The 15,293-nt window shown below is 64.2% G+C and overlaps 1 protein-coding gene across 2 annotated transcripts in view; it reads right to left on the bottom strand.

The window, feature by feature from the left end:
• Nucleotides 1–11,640: 11,640 nt before the first annotated feature.
• TPRA1 (transmembrane protein adipocyte associated 1) overlaps nucleotides 11,641–15,293 on the bottom strand; it is an 8,784-nt gene continuing 5,131 nt past the window's right edge. For both annotated transcript variants that reach the window (XM_040246629.1, XM_040246630.1), the window contains exons 3-11: nucleotides 15,053–15,185; nucleotides 14,143–14,229; nucleotides 13,988–14,060; nucleotides 13,796–13,875; nucleotides 13,331–13,441; nucleotides 13,181–13,241; nucleotides 12,888–12,990; nucleotides 12,729–12,809; nucleotides 11,641–12,219 (exon numbers count right to left, since the gene is read on the bottom strand). In XM_040246629.1, coding sequence (XP_040102563.1) covers nucleotides 11,979–12,219; nucleotides 12,729–12,809; nucleotides 12,888–12,990; nucleotides 13,181–13,241; nucleotides 13,331–13,441; nucleotides 13,796–13,875; nucleotides 13,988–14,060; nucleotides 14,143–14,229; nucleotides 15,053–15,185 — 970 coding nt within the window. In that variant the 3' untranslated portion in view covers nucleotides 11,641–11,978. The remainder of the gene's footprint in view (nucleotides 12,220–12,728; nucleotides 12,810–12,887; nucleotides 12,991–13,180; nucleotides 13,242–13,330; nucleotides 13,442–13,795; nucleotides 13,876–13,987; nucleotides 14,061–14,142; nucleotides 14,230–15,052; nucleotides 15,186–15,293) is intronic.

The raw sequence follows: 15,293 nt of genomic DNA on the forward strand, positions 1-15,293 counted from the left end.
CGTGCGCGTGGCAGACGTCCTGGGACGGGGCCGGTGGGCGGGGGCCCAGGGAACGGGGGGTGGCCAGCCTTTGCGGTCAGGGTGTACCTCTGTTCTAGCAGCACTGAGCCCCAGCAGGGCCCCGGCTGGGAGCTGGGGCAAGACCCAAGGTGGCCCCTCATCTCTGGATCAGGGTGCCTGGACCCCGGCGTGCTGACCCGGAGCACCGGCGGAGGTCAGGCCCGCCTGGACTGGGTGGTGGCTGGTTCTCCATGGCGGAAGGTGTCCCAGGGCCGAGGGCTGGAGGGGCTGGAAGAGTGGTCACTGAGGACCCTGACTGCCGGCAGGGACCTTCTCTCAAAAACAAAGGGGCGTCTGCAGAGGGCAGCGGTCAGTGGGATCCCCCAAGAGACCAGAGCCGAGCATCCAGGCGATGGGCTGGGGCAGGAGAGGCCAGGACACAGGAGGACAGACAGATGGACAGGCCTGCTCGAGCGGTGGAAAGTCGGGGGTCAGGGCGTGCCCCACTGCTCCCCCTCGCGGGCTCCCAGGTGCCCCAGCCCTGGGACCCCCAGGGAGGACAAACATCAGGGCTTCAGGGTGGTAGGGACACCTGCCCAGGGCGCGGTCAGTGGGTGGAGCCTATGCAGCCCAGGCCTTTCCCCCACGGGCCTTTCCCCAGACCAGCCTCAGGGGTGAACCCCCCACAACCCCCCACATCCCCGCCTCTGCCCAGAGCCTGGAGAGACCGTGACGTCTGTCCCGGTGCCATTCACCAGGGGGACGGGATGGAGGGACACCCCGCTTCCTCAGCCGCGGGCGGAGGGTGGCCTGCAGGGGGTCTGCGGTGCTCCGCCATCCAGCAAGAGGGTGGTGGGTCCAGGCGAGGCTGAAGGGCTGGCGGGGCGGCTCCATGCGCGTCCAGGGCAAGGTGGGGAAGCCCCCTGGGGCAGAGTCGGGAGGCCCCGAGGTCCAGGGGTTGCTGGACGCCCAGGGCCCAGGAGGGCGGGCCGGGCTCTGGGCAAACACGTGCAGGGGGAGCAGATGGGCCACCTCTCCCTGCCCAGGCTCACCCGCGGGGCACCGTGGGCTCCAGGCTGCCATCAAGGGCCCCCTTCCCAGCACCGGGTGTTGGGGGGCAGGAGGCATGGGCCTCATGGAGGCCGGAGCCAGGGAGTGCGATCTGCTTCCCGGAGCTCACACAGCCGCGGAGATAAGGCACAAAATAATTAGTGAGCAGAGTGTATAATTAAGTGCTAAATTGTGTGTTTCAGACTTGCTGAGCTGCGGGAGTGTGAAGAGGGGAAGTCGCCCCAGGCTGGGGACGGGTTCCAAGTGCGGGCGGGGCAGAGTGGCGAGGGGGAGCGGGGGGGGGGGGGGGGGCGGCGCTGGGTGGTGTCAGGAGAGGAGCCCCCACCCCCAGGGGCAGCAGGCAGGATGGCTGGCTGGCTGGGTGGGCAGGGCTGGCCTCACCTGGGAAACGGGTTTCCCGAGCACCCAAGTCTGTGTCCAGAGACCAGCCACAGGGTCTGCCCAGACAGACGGACACACAGGCAGACGGACAAGCGAGAGACGTGGAGATGAGCAAACCGCTGGCTTCGACCCTCCCAGCTCCCAGGCCTGGGGGAGCCCCGTTCAGAGGGGCCCTCCCTCTGCGTGCCCTACTCCAGGGGCCAGGAGGTGTGCGGCCTCCCAGGGCGGGGATGCTGGCCGGCGGAACATCCCCGAGAGGCCTTCGGAAGCAGAGTGTTCTGCGCGGGCTTCAGGCCACGGGGCTCTAGGCTCGAGCAGACGGTGCCTGCCGGAGCAGGGGTAGGGGAGTGGGGAAGATGTGGAGGCAGGGCTGCGAGGTCGCTCTCCGCACCCTGGGGGCAGCCAGGCAGATGCTGGGACCCAGGCGGCGTGCCCCTGGCACCGTGAGAGCCGGCGGTCCCCCTTGGCAGCGCCGTGCTTGCAGCTGCGGCCTGCGACACACACGTCGTGACAGGCCCGTCCTGCACCAGGGACAGCGCTGTCCCCAAGGGCACCGTCACAGCCAGGCACCACGGCACACCTCTCCTTCCCACGCCCAGGCAAAGCGCTCCAACGGCTTGGCTGCCATCAAGGGAGCCCGGGGACAGGCCCCCAACTCTGCAGCGGCTCCACACTCCAGCGGGAGGAGCTCAGAACGAATTCACCCCCCGACGGTGTTTGCTGAGCACCAGCTGGGCCCCGGGCACCATTCTGTGGGGCAAACATGTAAAGCCACGAGGTAAAGGGGAGCGTGGTGGAGGCGGCCAGGGCTGGAGCCGCTGAGACTCGGGGGCAGGGACCCGAAGGAAGCAGGAAGGTGGATGGGGACCCCAGGGACGGGCCAGCGTCCAAGCAAGGGGCCGGCAGGTGCACAGGCCCCAACAGGGCAGGCCTGGCTCGTCCTGGGGCTGCGTGGGGCCCGAGAGTGGCTCAGCACGCATGAGCAGGAGCTGCCCGGCCCGAGAGGACCTGGGTCCCCCTCCGCCAGGGCTCAAGCCCATTTCCATCATGGCCAGCGTCCCAGACCGCGGTGTGGAGGCCAGCTTCCAGAGAAGGCCCAGCTCCAGGCCCCCAGCGAGGGTTCACTGGCCTGCGCAGCAGAGTCCAGACTGAGGTCGCCTTCACTCCTGGGCTCCGGAGGCCTTGCGGTGGTGAGCTATGGAGAGTGGGCCGGGGAGAAACAGACAGAGTTGGGGTGCAGGGCCGGCCCCCGCAGTCTCCTAGGCGTGTACACTGAGGTGGGTGGGAAACCCACAGCTAGGAATGGGGGCTACTCCAGATCCCGCGAGGGGAGCGTCCTGGGGCAGTGGGGGGCTGTCCTGGGAGTGGGGCAGGGAGGCGCTGCACGTCCAGGGAGGCCTTGAGGCTAGGGGGAGGGCCGGGCAGGAAGGAAGGTGGTCGCGGGCCGGAGGAGGTGATGCCAGCGGGCAGAGCCTCTGCAGGTCGGCCGGCGGAGGGGGCGGGGTTCTATTTTCAGATGACAGGAGCACCCCCCCCCTTCCCCGCGCCGTCCACTCCAGGGGAGGGATCCCAAGGGCGCTCAGGTGGCGGGCTTTCCATTTTCCTGCGAGGCCGGCGCCGGCTCCCCCCGCCCCAACCCTGGGTCTGAGTCCAAGCCCACAGCCCCCGGCACTGAAGCCTGAAGCCCGGAGGGAGGGCCTGGGGGCGGGGCCACGAGGTGGGTGGGGCGGGGCCAGGCTGGGGCCCTGGGATGGGGCGGTGGGCCGGGCCGGGATCGCGGGTGTCGGGGGCGAGCTGGGATGGCAGGAGGGGGCGGTTGGGATACAGGTGGGGAGACCTGGTTGGGATCGCGGGTGGGGGACCGCGCCGGGATACAGGTGGGGGCCGGGCTGGGATGGCCCGTGGGGGCGGCTGGCATACAGGTGGCGTGCGGGGTGCAGACAGCTGGGGCGCCGGGGCCGGGGCCGCAGCAGCTGAGGGGCGAGCTCCCAGCCGGTGCGATGCCGCCCCTGCCGGCAGCGCTGGGCACGCGCCGCCTGCGCTGCTGGGGCCGCGAGGCGGGGGCGGGGGTGGGAGCGGGACGAGGGGCTCTGGCGCGGTCTGCAAGGCGGGGCGCGAAGCTGTGGCTCTCCCTGTCCCTCCGGACAGCCCCTCCGCCCCTGGGTCTCGTTCGTTCACTGCGGGACCAGCCAGGGTCGCCCAGTGAGGGTGGCGGCGCTGTCCCCGCAGGCCTGCGGGCTGCATGACCCCTGAGCCTCAGTTTACTCGTCTGTAAGTTGGGGTCACAGCACCCCGTTTCTGCCTTATAGTCTTCATCTCTCAGGCCGGTAAACCCCCAGAAGGTGGAGTGCAAGTGCTAAATTCTCTAGCAGTTTATAGACAGTGTTCGTCCAAACCTGCCTTTTTTCATTCATTTCCTCTTAGCTCCGGAGCAAAACACACGGAGACCTTGAACTGCAGAGTGTGGTGTGTGAAGATTCTGGATTTTGAGAAACAAGGACCCTCCAAAGTCAAGCAGCTTTGAGCCCCATTAAAACACGTCTGGATAACTAAAAATTTTAAATGCACTTAAAAGGGGAAAAAAGAGTCAAAAGATGAATGAGAAACCGGGGGAAGCGTCCACAACTCACATCTCAAACATCTAACCTGGGGCAGCAGACTCACTGTCCCCATAGCAGGCCCTGTCAGCGCTCCTGCGGTGACTGCAACAGCCAGACAGGGAGCCTGGCTGTGTGCCCCAAGGGGATTTTGTTGATAAAAAAAATAGCAAGTCAGCAGGCCTGATTGAGCCTACAGGCTATCAGTCAGCTCAGTTCAGTCACTCAGTCATGTCCGACTCTTTGCGACCCCATGGAGTGCAGCACGCCAGGCCTCCCTGTCCATCAGCAACTCCCGCAGTTTACTCAAACTCAAGTCATTGATGCCAGCCAGCCATCTCATCCTCGGTCGTCCCCTTCTCCTCCTGCCCCCAATCCCTCCCAGCATCAGGGTCTTTTCAGATGAGTTAGCTCTTCGCATGAGGTGGCCAACGTATTGGAATTTCAGCTTCAGCATCAGTCCTTTCAATGAACATTCAGGACTGATCTCCTTTAGGGATGGACCAGTTAGATCTCCTTGCAGTCCAAGGGACTCTCAAGGTTAGTGCTCAGCTTTCTTTAGAGTCCTGCTCTCACATCCATACATGACCACTGGAAAAACCATAGCTTTGACTAGATGGCCCCTTGTTGGAAAGTAATGTCTCTGCTTTTGAATATGCTGTCTAGGTTGGTCATAGCATTTCTTCCAAGGAGCAAGCATCTTTTAATTTCATGGCTGCAGTCACCATCTGCAGTGATATTTGGAGCCCAGAAAAATAAAGTCAGCCACTGTTTCTACTGTTTCCCCAACTATTTGCCATGAAGCGATGGGACCGGATGCCATAATCTTAGTTTTTTGAATGTTGAGTTTTAAGTCAACTTTTTCACTCTCCTCTTTCACTTCCATCAAGAGGCTCTTTAGTTCTTCACTTTCTGCCATAAGGGTGGTGTCATCTGCATATCTGAGGTTATTGATATTTCTCCCGGCAATCTTGATTCCAGCTTGTGCTTCATTCAGCCCAGTGTTTCTCATGATGTACTCTGCATATAAGTTAAATAAGCAGGGTGGCAATATACAGCCTTGACGTACTCCTTTCCTGATTTGGAACAAGTCTGTTGTTCTAATTGTTGTTTCCTGACCTGCATATAGATTTCTCAGGAGGCAGGTCAGGTGGTCTGATATTCCCATCTCTTGAAGAGTTTTCCAGTTTGTTGTGATCCACACAGTCAGAGGCTTTGGCGCAGTCAGTAAAGCAGAGGCAGAGGCTTTATGCAGAAGCAGACGTGGTAGGCGCAGGCCATGGTCTGGTCCACTTTCATCAATATTTGAGGAGCTCCTAGAAACCAAGAAGAGGCAGCCCAACGAAAGTGGGGAGAAAACAGCAAAAGACGGTTTTTCAAAAAGGAAACTCAAAGGCCTTGAGCCAGCGTGACAGACACCTGTGCTCTCACGTGACCTGGGGAGCCGACATGAAGGACCAGAGACGCTGTGCACGGGAACGCACGGGAACCAGGTCCCAGCCGTGGCTCTGGGGGGAGCATCTGGCGGTGCCCACAGACGGGATGCCGTCTGTCCAGCAGGGTCTGGCCCTGACCCTGCAGCCCAAGCCAACACTGGACCTGCGGACACAGCTGGGCCTGCGGAATGACGAGGTTACCCTGTGGGAGCTGGGGTCCGAGTCTGTGACGTGTGAGCACAGCCCACCCGGGAACTGGTACAGAGTCTCTGCTTCAGATGCCCAGGGGCCAGCACAGAACCAGGAAGGCAGCAAGGCGGCGCCTGGCAGGAAGGGGAGGCCGTCCTGCTGGCCTGCTGCTGTGTGTTTGTACTTGTGGGAGGAGCCCTGAGAAACTGTCTGGGGAGTGGCGGTCAGGCACAGGGAAGGGAGGGCTTCAAACCCTGGCAGCTCTGAAGCCCGGTGAGGAGGTGTCTTCCCAGCAACGTCGAGCTTTGAGATCCGTGTGTGGCTGTGAGGAAACAGGGGCAACAAGCCACACCCGGCAGAGTGCGTGTGCGTGCGTGTGCATGCTCAGTCACGTCTGACTCTGCGACCCCGTGGGCCGTAGCCCGCCAGGCCCCTCCGCCCATGGGACTCCCCGAGCGAGAGCAGCCGAGGGGGCTGCCGTGCCCGCCTCTGGGGGATCCTCCCGAGAAGGGACGGAACCTGAGCGTCCTGAGGCTGCTGCGTTGGCAGGCTGTTGGCTGTTTGCCACCTGAGCGGCCCCCCAAGGACGCCCCCAGACCAGCTGGGCAGCAGACATGGTCCCGCCCGCAGCACTGGAGTGCCCTCTATCAGCCCCTCTACCAGCGGGCCGTCCTGCCGTAGAATGCCTCCCGGGACTGGAAGCTCACCGCCTGGCAAGGAGGGGGTCCCGGCCGCTTGGTTCTCTCAGAAGCGCCCCTCACTCACAGGCGTGCCCTCCCCCCACCGGCTCTGTCAGGGAAGCCGCACCAGCCCTCGGGGGCCGGGACACGGGGGGCTGCAGGGTCCTGGGCGCCCCCGGCGCCCCTTTCAGCCCAGGCGCCTTCCGCGGGGTCGCCCTGAGCTGCAGGGGCCACAGCAGCCCAGCCGGCCTCTCGCGAGACTCCCTGCCTTGGCCGTGTCAACCGCTAGCGAGGCTGGGGCGGCGGGAGCCTCAGGGCCTTTGCACTCGCCCTCGGTGCTGTCAGGAAGGCTGCGTGTCCGCCTCTTCCCTCCCAGCTTCACGGGAGGAATGGGAGCTCCTTGGCGAGGCTGACGGCCTTGGGTGGCCACGTTCCCCAGTCGTTCCCTTTCCCGACTCCTCCCGGGGCCGTCTCGTCCTGGGGCCGTCACGTGTGTTTATCAGCTGCGTCCCGCGGCTCCAGAGGACCAGGTCCTTGTGGGTCCCCGTGCCTGGACGGCGGTGTGGGGCCTGCCAGCGCCGAGCCTCCAGGGCCGCGGGGCTGACTGTCGTCTCCTGAGTCTGTCACTGGCCTTGCCCTCTGTCCCCCGCCCTCCCGGGGAAACACCAAGCTCTAAATTCCGTTGAAAACAGTGTAATTGCCTAATTGCTCTGCTCTTTGATGCAGCGGCCGGGCCAGCCTGGCAGAAAACTGAAGCTCAGCCAGAGGGGATCGCAGCGGCAGAGAGCCGGGCACCCAGCCCAGAGCCAGGACAGGAGGGTGGCAGGCTGGCGAAGGAGCGCATGGGCCCGGCGGGCACGGCCTGCGTGTTGGGACATCCCCGCCACCGTGTGCCACCCTGAGACCTGGGGAGCCCCTTTTCCTCTGCGTTTTGCAGGAATGACGCTCAGACTCAAGGGGCAGACTGCTCTGTGGGCGGCAGGAGTCTCCCTTCCCCACCCTGGTCCCCAACACCCGCTGCTCCCCAGATGCAGGCACCTGTGTGTGCTGGGGGTCTAGAGCGGCCGTTCCATCTTGTTCCCACTCACCGTGCCGCAGGGACCTTCCTCATCTGGGCTGCCCGGGGCCCCACCCTCCTCACCGCAGCTCTGCGTCCCCCTGGACGCCACAGCTGCCCCAACCGCCTGCCTTTAAGGCAGCATCGCAACTTTGATCTCCTTCGAACTTCAAGGTCGCCTGGGGGAGGGTGTGTGTGCACGCAGAATTCATCGTCATTTTCAAAAGCGCATTGTTTTTCGTCACCACGCAGCATCACTTACTTCCCGTGGGTCCCCCAAGCCCACAGCCGTCCGGACTCAGAAACCAGCCCGGTTACTCACTGGCTGTGACTCGGCTTTATCCAGGCGGGCGCCGGGCAAACAAGACTGTTCTCAAGCTGCGTCCTTATTTCCCTCGAGGGCTGAGCACACCACCCCCACCCCGAATCGCGGCCCCGAGTGCCGCCAGCGCCGTGATCAGGAGCCACGCAGAGGGACATTCCTTGAAGCAGAGTCTTGGCACTCCCCCCGCACTCCGTGCTTCGGGCAGCTTCCCGGCAGCAGCGGGACTTTGAGTCAGGGGTGTGCTCTGCGCCGTGTGTGTGTGCCTTGGTGTGTCTCCCGGCCTGCGCTCAGAGGCTGGAGCAGGTCCCCACACACCTGCCGTGGGTTTGCACATGGGCTGCGCGCACCTTCTCTCCACCCCGAGTCAGAGCCGCCGCCTCTGCTGGGAGCTGAGAAGACTACCTCCAGAGTCTCCCACGCCTGCGGCTGGCCCTCCCCTGGACTCAGGGCTCGGGGGTCTGCAGGCCTCACCCGGCCCCAGGGGGGCCCGCCTTGGTCAGAAACACGGCCCAGCCAGCCTGGCGACTTGGGGAGAAACCTGCGTTACTGCAGGGCCAGGACATCAGGCCCACATGGTGGGGGGGGGGCAGAAAGGGGTTGTCTGGAGCCCCCGGCTGTCTCGTGGTTCTGACACTGGAAAGCGTGGGCCCGGAGCCTCACTGCTGGGTCAGAACCAGAGCTCCACCACTTTCCTACAGCAGGAGTTTGGCCGGGTCACCAAAACCTCTGAGCCTCAGTTTTCCCGTCTGTGAAACAGGGACAGTGGCAGCACCTGCCGAGCTCAGTGCTGAGAGGGTCACAGGGCCACTGGGTGTGCGGGGGGGCCTCGAGGCAGCGCCTAGCACGGGTGGGAGCTACGCACGCGTCTCTTCTGCAGACACCTGAGTGCGTGCAGTCAGCGCTCTTCTCCTCTGGGGGCCAGGAAGGCCAGCGTCTAGCAGAGGAACCGACCTCAGGGAGAGCGGGCTTGTTCCCAGCAGAGGCCCCGGCCAGCGGTGTCCCAGCCTGGACCTGCCGGCTTTCGCCCGCCACGGCTCACCTGGACAGGCAGGGGGGGTGAGAGGCAGCGTCCACGAGGCACGGAAGAAAGCGTGGCGCCGAGTATTTAAAAGAAAGAAAGTGCATGTCGCTCAGTCGTGTCCGACTCTTTGTGACTCCATGGACTGTACAGTCCATGGAATTCTCCAGGCCAGGATACTGGAGTGGGGAGCCTTTCCCTTCTCCAAGGGACCTTCCCAACCCAGGGGTCAAGCGACGGTCTCCTGCATCGCAGGCGGATTCTTTACCGGCTGAGCCACCAGGGAAGCCAAATGTTTAAAGGCAACTCTCCATACCGGATGTTCAGGAAAATTCCAACTAAGACACTTCCGAGCAGGTATATGGATCTTAATCTGGGTCAACAGACATAGCTTTTTTCTCATCAGTGTATCAGGTGTCGCGCCTGAGAGGGACCTTGTTTCCGGGATGAGGCCTTTGGGGTCTGGATGCTGTCTGTCAGAGGGTGGGGCCGGGGCCGGGAGGAGCGCAGGGAGGCTGCTTCCCAGCGCCCTCTGGTGTCCAGTGGGAAGTCACAGGCCGGGCAGCCAGGCCGGATCGGAGTCCACAGGCTCCAGTGTTTTCCAGTCACTCCGTCGTGTCCGACTCTTTGCCACCCTGTACACTGCAGCACACCAGGCCTCCCTGTCCAAGACCATCTCCCAGAGCTTGCTTAAGCTCACGTCCACCGAGTCGGTGATGCCATCCAACCTTCTCGCCAGAGTAAACGTCCCCATACAATCCCTAACCAATCTGACTAAAGGGCTGCAAAAACAAGTGACTCGGTAAGCGTCAACATTCCCACCCACACGGCTGGCCGGTGAGCGCTGGGCAGCGCGGAGTTCCGGGGGCCGCAGGCTGGGGTGCCGGCACCGGGGAGGGCCATCTCCCAGGTAGGCCTACCGCCCAGCCTTCCGGGGAGAAGTCCTGCGGCATGCACCCACTCCGGGGGTCTCGCCTGGAGAACCCCAGGGATGGAGGAGCCCGGCGGGCTGCAGTGCGCGGGGTCGCCCGAGCACGCGCTGTCATTAGGATCACGCCCCCTTTCACAGTCAGGGTCCCTGCTTCCCTCTGAATAATAAACATAAGCAACTAGCGCGTGAACAATGGGTGAGAAGTGTCTCCTCCCAGGGGCAGCCAGCCCTCACGTGTCTGGCCCTGAAGTAGATTGTTCACCATGGAGACAGTCGGCAGAAGGTCCATGGGGCCTGCAGCTCCGACGGTGCGGTCCTATCCACGTGCTTTCCCCACGTGAGTGTTTGCGTGGAGGTGGTCTGGTGGGTATCGAGCAGGAGGAAGGTCCGTCTGCAGGGAACACACAGGATGGCATCTGCGGGGCTGGCACTGTGCCCACCCTGGCTGTCGATGCTCCAGGGAGGCAAGTCCCCTGTTCCCGTCTATGCATCTGAAACTGAGGCCAGAGGGTTCAGGTCACTCACGGCGGCAGAGTCTGACCTGCGCCGGGCTCCCTGACTTCCCGCCCCTCCCGGCCTCAGAAAGGACTCCCTGCTCGGACGCTCAGTGTCCCCTCAAACGATGGATCAGGCAGGTCAGACTATAACAGGCCCTCCGCGACCCCCGGTGGACGCGGGGGCCAGCTGTGACTATTCTGAGATGGATGAGAATTCCCGGAGCGAGGAGGGAGCGTCCTGGATGGGAGTTAAGTCTACTGACATTTATGTATTTGAAATCAGAGACTCAAAAGTTTAATTTTAATAATGCCCACATGCCATCGGCCATCAGAGATATGACATCATCACCCGCTGGGCCTGGAAAATTTCCCAGTGCACCCGTGTTTGCTACTACAAGAATAGCTGTGACCTCAGGGACCCCTTGAGGGGTCTCAGAAGCCCCGAGGGCGAGGAAGGACCCAGTGTGAGATCTCCGGGTCTGTGGCCCGATCGCCCCAACCACTGGGAGAAAGAACCCAGACCTCCATCCCCTGGATCTGCCCGGGAGCCCCTCGTGTGCACAGGGGATCAGACAGAGCACAGGGCAGGCGTCGGACACCAGTCACTGCCAAACAGAACGGACAAGGAGATGCTCCACCCACACAGAGGAGAGCGGACGGGAGGTGGGGCCGGACGGACGCCCAGTGAGGACCGCAGGTGGGAGAGCTGTGTGAGCTCGCTGGTTAGAGGCAAAGCCCGTGGTCTGCGGATGCACACGCGTGTGCTCTGCTGACAAATGGGAAATTCACGCCGGTGGGCACGTGGTCCCAGGGCTCAGGCAGGGTCAGGAGGGGACACGGGGGCTCTTGTTGTCTCGCTGATGCCTAATCCCCGAAGTTGTTATTAAAACACCGCCCAGGCGCTGTTATTAAAACTTCGTCTCCAGCAGCTGCTGAGGGCGGGGCCTCGCCCCTGCAGCCCTGGGCAGAGGCCGCGCCCACAGCACCCGACGTCCTCCCCGCAGAGGCAATGCCCGCGCCGCCTCCGGTGGCCCATTCTCTTCTGCCCATTGTCGATGTTTTCAGCTTGTTGAGCCTACTTTTTTTTTCCCCCTTCCTCTTGGTACCCAACAGTGGAATTTTAGTTTCCAGCCTTGGAAACTCTTAAGGCTTTCTTAGTGCTGATAAGAAGGAATCTCTGAGAGATAAGGAAAGTCACATCCCGCGTCCTCCCAGCTGCGAGCACACAGCTGCTCCCTGGAAGCTGAAAGCTGGTCCTGATGGGAGGGCAACGGGGACCATTCCCTGGGCGCCCCGAAGTCCTGCCAGTGCGGGGACTGGCAGGAGGGAGAAGTCTGATCCTTCTTCCCCCCAAAACCCATGCTGCCCCCTAGTCCTGAAGGGCCGCCCGGCAGGCAGAGTGAGGACCATCCCACCGGGGGCACGGGCAGCGCCCAGCCCGCCAACCCTCCACGCCGCCACCTTCCACTCTGTTCCTTTTTATTAGAAAACAGATCAGGAAAATAGACGCACTTCGGCCCACCCGTTGGTGCGGGCTCTGGGGCACGGGTGGGCGGTGAGGAGGCCAGTCCAGTCCCGGGGCCCAGGCTGCAGGGAGACGGCAGCCGGCCGGCCCTGGGACACACGGTCGGGGCTGCATCCCTGAGTGGGACAGGGGCGGCTGGGAGGGGAGCGGCCCCGGCTGAACAGAGGTGGGGACGGAGGGTGGGCAGGGCCCCTCGTCTGCTCTGCTGGGACTCTCTGCCCCCGGCCCCGCGCGGCCAGTCTCCTGCGGTCCTGCCCCCGGGCCGGCTGCGTCAGGCGTTGATGGCCTTCCAGCGCTCACTGTCCAAGCTGTTGATACTGCCGGTGTGGCAGGGCAGGGAGGCCACGTCGTCCAGGTAGGCCACCCCGGCCGAGTCGAACTGTGTGCTGGCCGCTCCGGCCGCCTCCAGGCCCTCCCTCCAGGCCACTGCGTAGGGCTGGGGCAGGTGCATGTCCGGCTCCTCAGTCTCATCCACTTGGCATTTGTAGGAGAAGAGAATCTTGGGCTCCGAGCTGGTGGGGAGGAGAGTCAGGGGGCCTCCATGAGTCCAGAAGGCCCTCTTGTGCTGGGGCTGGGCCCCTGACACCCACCCCTGGAGGCACCCTTCCTTGTTTGCCCTCTGAGGTCCACTGGGACACGTATGAGCCCCCCAGCTCCAGGCAAGTGAACCCGGGGAGCACCTGCCTTCTCACGTCAAGTGGGTGGATGGAGTCCATCCTGGGGAACGGTGGGCCTTAACCTGCAGGTGTGCGTAGCACCAGGCGCCCACCGCTCTGAGCCCCGCCCGCCCCACTCGCCACCGCCCACTGGGCACACACGTGTGCGCATACGTGTGGGCATGCTTTCACATGCACCCTCGGCCTCCTCAGCTCCTGGAAGCCTGGGCGCCTGAGCCCGAGGCCGGGAGGATGGGAGGCCAGAGAGTGGGGGGTGGAGGCAGGGTTGCGCGTGCGCAAGCGACCCTGCCCACGGCCTGCGACTCAAACTCCCACCCCGCATCCCTCGCGCGTGAGCCGCTCACCCAAAGAAGCCGCGCAGGAAGGCCACGTAGATGAGGGGCGCAAAGAAGCTGAAGTAGAGGAAGGTGGTGGCGTCCACGCAGCTGGGGGCAGGGGCGAGTCAGGGCTGCGGCGGGGGACCTGCGCCCCTCTCCTGGCCCCGCCCCCGCCCCCGCACATACCAGAGCCCCTCGATGACGTCCGCGCACAGCAGCGCGCTCCCCAGTCCTTGCACCAGGTTGAGCAGCGCCAGGATGCCCGCGTACACGTAGAAGCTCCTCCGCGCTGCGGGGCAGGCGCGTGAGGCCCTGCCCGGGGCCAGGGCCCGCCCAGGGCACCCACCACCACACCCCGCCTCGCTGCCCCCCCCCCCCCCCCCCCCCACCCCCGCCCACCCCCCAACCACTCCCCACCCCCATCACCCCCTACCCCCTACCCCCAACCCGCCACGCCCGGCCCCACCCCGGGCACTCACACGGCAGGGAGATGCGCTCCTTCAGCGGGGTCTTGGGGAGCACGACCACCAGGGAGTACACCTGTGGAGGCAGCGGGGCTGACCGGGGCGCCCAGCCCCTCAGCAGCCCGCCCAGGCCCCGTGGGCAGCCCCGGCCCCCCGTCGGCTCACCAGGAAGAAGAAACAGGAGCTGACGACCCAGAACTGGCGGCCCCCGTGCCCGTAGATGTTAAAATCCTCGGCCGACAGGTGGGCGTCGGGGTACAGGATCTCCAGCGTGCCCTGCGGCGGGGCGGGGGCGGGCCTCAGGGGTTCCCGCAGCCCGCCCGACTAAGGCCCTCCGTCCCCCGCTCCAGCCTCCTCTCCGCCACAGCCCGCCCCCAGGCGGGGGACCCCACTAGCAGAGGGCCCTCTGGAGGCTGGCCCTTGGGGGGGCCTGCAGAGCTGCCGGCTGCTTGCTGAAACAGCAGGTCCAGCCTGGTGGATGAGAATCCGAGGCGCCCAACGCGCGGCTGGCAGGCGATTCCTTCGCGGCATTGAATGTCTGAGCCCCTGCACTTGATGGCCTGACGCCCCCCACCCAGGACCAGAGGCAGTGCACGCCCAGGCCCCCGCTGCCTGCCCCCTGCCCCTCACCTGGGTGACGGAGTAGGCCAGCGACAGCACCGTGGTGATGGCCAGCACCCGCTTGATGCTGGACTTGCTCTCCAGGTGCCCTGGAACAAACGTCCTGGTCAGGGGGTGGGGCCAGCCCCGGGGGCGGGGCAGGGGCGGGGCCAGCACCGGGGGCGGGGCTGGGGTGGGCGCAGGCCACAGGGGCACACACACCGAAGGCCAGGCCCAGGATGACCACGCTCAGCTCGATGGCCAGCAGGAAGAAGCGCGTGATCTCCCACAGGATCTGGACACAGTGGGGCAGAGCGTCAGCCCTGGGGCCGGCGCCCCTCCCACACCCAGTGCCCCCACCGACAGGCCCAGCCCACCTTGTCAGCCACCGTCGCCGCGTCTGATGTGCTGACCGTCATGGACACCACCGCCCGGGCAATGCCCACCAGCGCCACCACGAACACCTGGGGAGGCAGAGAGGACCCAGGGTTGGGGGGAGGTCACACCAGGGAACGACTTCTCCCAGAATCGCTTCTGTGGGTGCAAGACTGTACCATCTGACCCCTGAGCCTGGAAAACCGTGTCCAACCTCGGGAGGCTGACACCGCTTGGGGCCACATGCCCGCCGCGTGCCAGGCAGCCAGGGCCGGGAGCTCTGTGTGCTCCCACTGGGCGTGTGCTCACAGCGCCGTGAGCTAAAAAGATCCGCAGCACATCTGATGGACGGGCACTGAGGTCTAGAGGGGCCGTGCCGCTGGCCCCAGGTCTCTTGGCACAGCCAGAGGTCAGAACACGCTGGGCATCCCCCACCTGGCACCCACTCCCCTTTCCCTCAAGCCATACTTCCCCAGTTTGCTCCCTGGGGCCACTCCCCTCCTCGGTCCATGCGGTCTCGCTGAGCTGACCCCTCCCTCCCAGCTCCAGAGTGTCTCTTTCCCTGCGAGTCAGGGATGAACAGGGGTCCCAGGTGGGCCACTCAGAGGTAACGCCAGAAATGCAGTGTGCAGCCACCAAGGGGTGCCCTTCCGCTGCAGCTGGCAGGGGGTCAGCTCAGGGAGGTCAGCACACAGCTGCTCGTGGATGCTTTTGATACTGTGCGGGGAGAACGCACGTGAAGGTAAGGCCAGCAGCAAGCGGACGTGCAAAGAGAGGGTTGACAGCGTCAGGTAACCCCTGGATGCAGCCACACCTGAAGCTGGTTATTCTTTACAAAGACAGCTAGTAATTCCCTGTTTTGCTTAAGCCAGGTGGAACTGGGTTTTCTGTCACCAATTGGAATGAACTCACCAGGATATAAAAAGTGATAAAGATGGGGCTGGAGGTGACTCGAATCTTGGCCCGAGCAAATGGAAGCTTCCAGAGCAAGAAGATGAGAAACAGCACATTGGGGATGAGCAGCAGGAGGTCCCAGTACCGGACCCTAGAAGACGGGCATAGCAGGCGGCTCCGCGGTGGGGCTGTGCCTGCCCCCCAGCACGCCCGCCTCACACACACAGCACACACACAAATACACAGGGCTGTGCCTGCC

Source organism: Oryx dammah, unplaced genomic scaffold, assembly GCF_014754425.2.
Source record: "Oryx dammah isolate SB20612 unplaced genomic scaffold, SCBI_Odam_1.1 HiC_scaffold_9, whole genome shotgun sequence".
In the NCBI taxonomy this organism is placed as follows: domain Eukaryota; kingdom Metazoa; phylum Chordata; class Mammalia; order Artiodactyla; family Bovidae; genus Oryx; species Oryx dammah.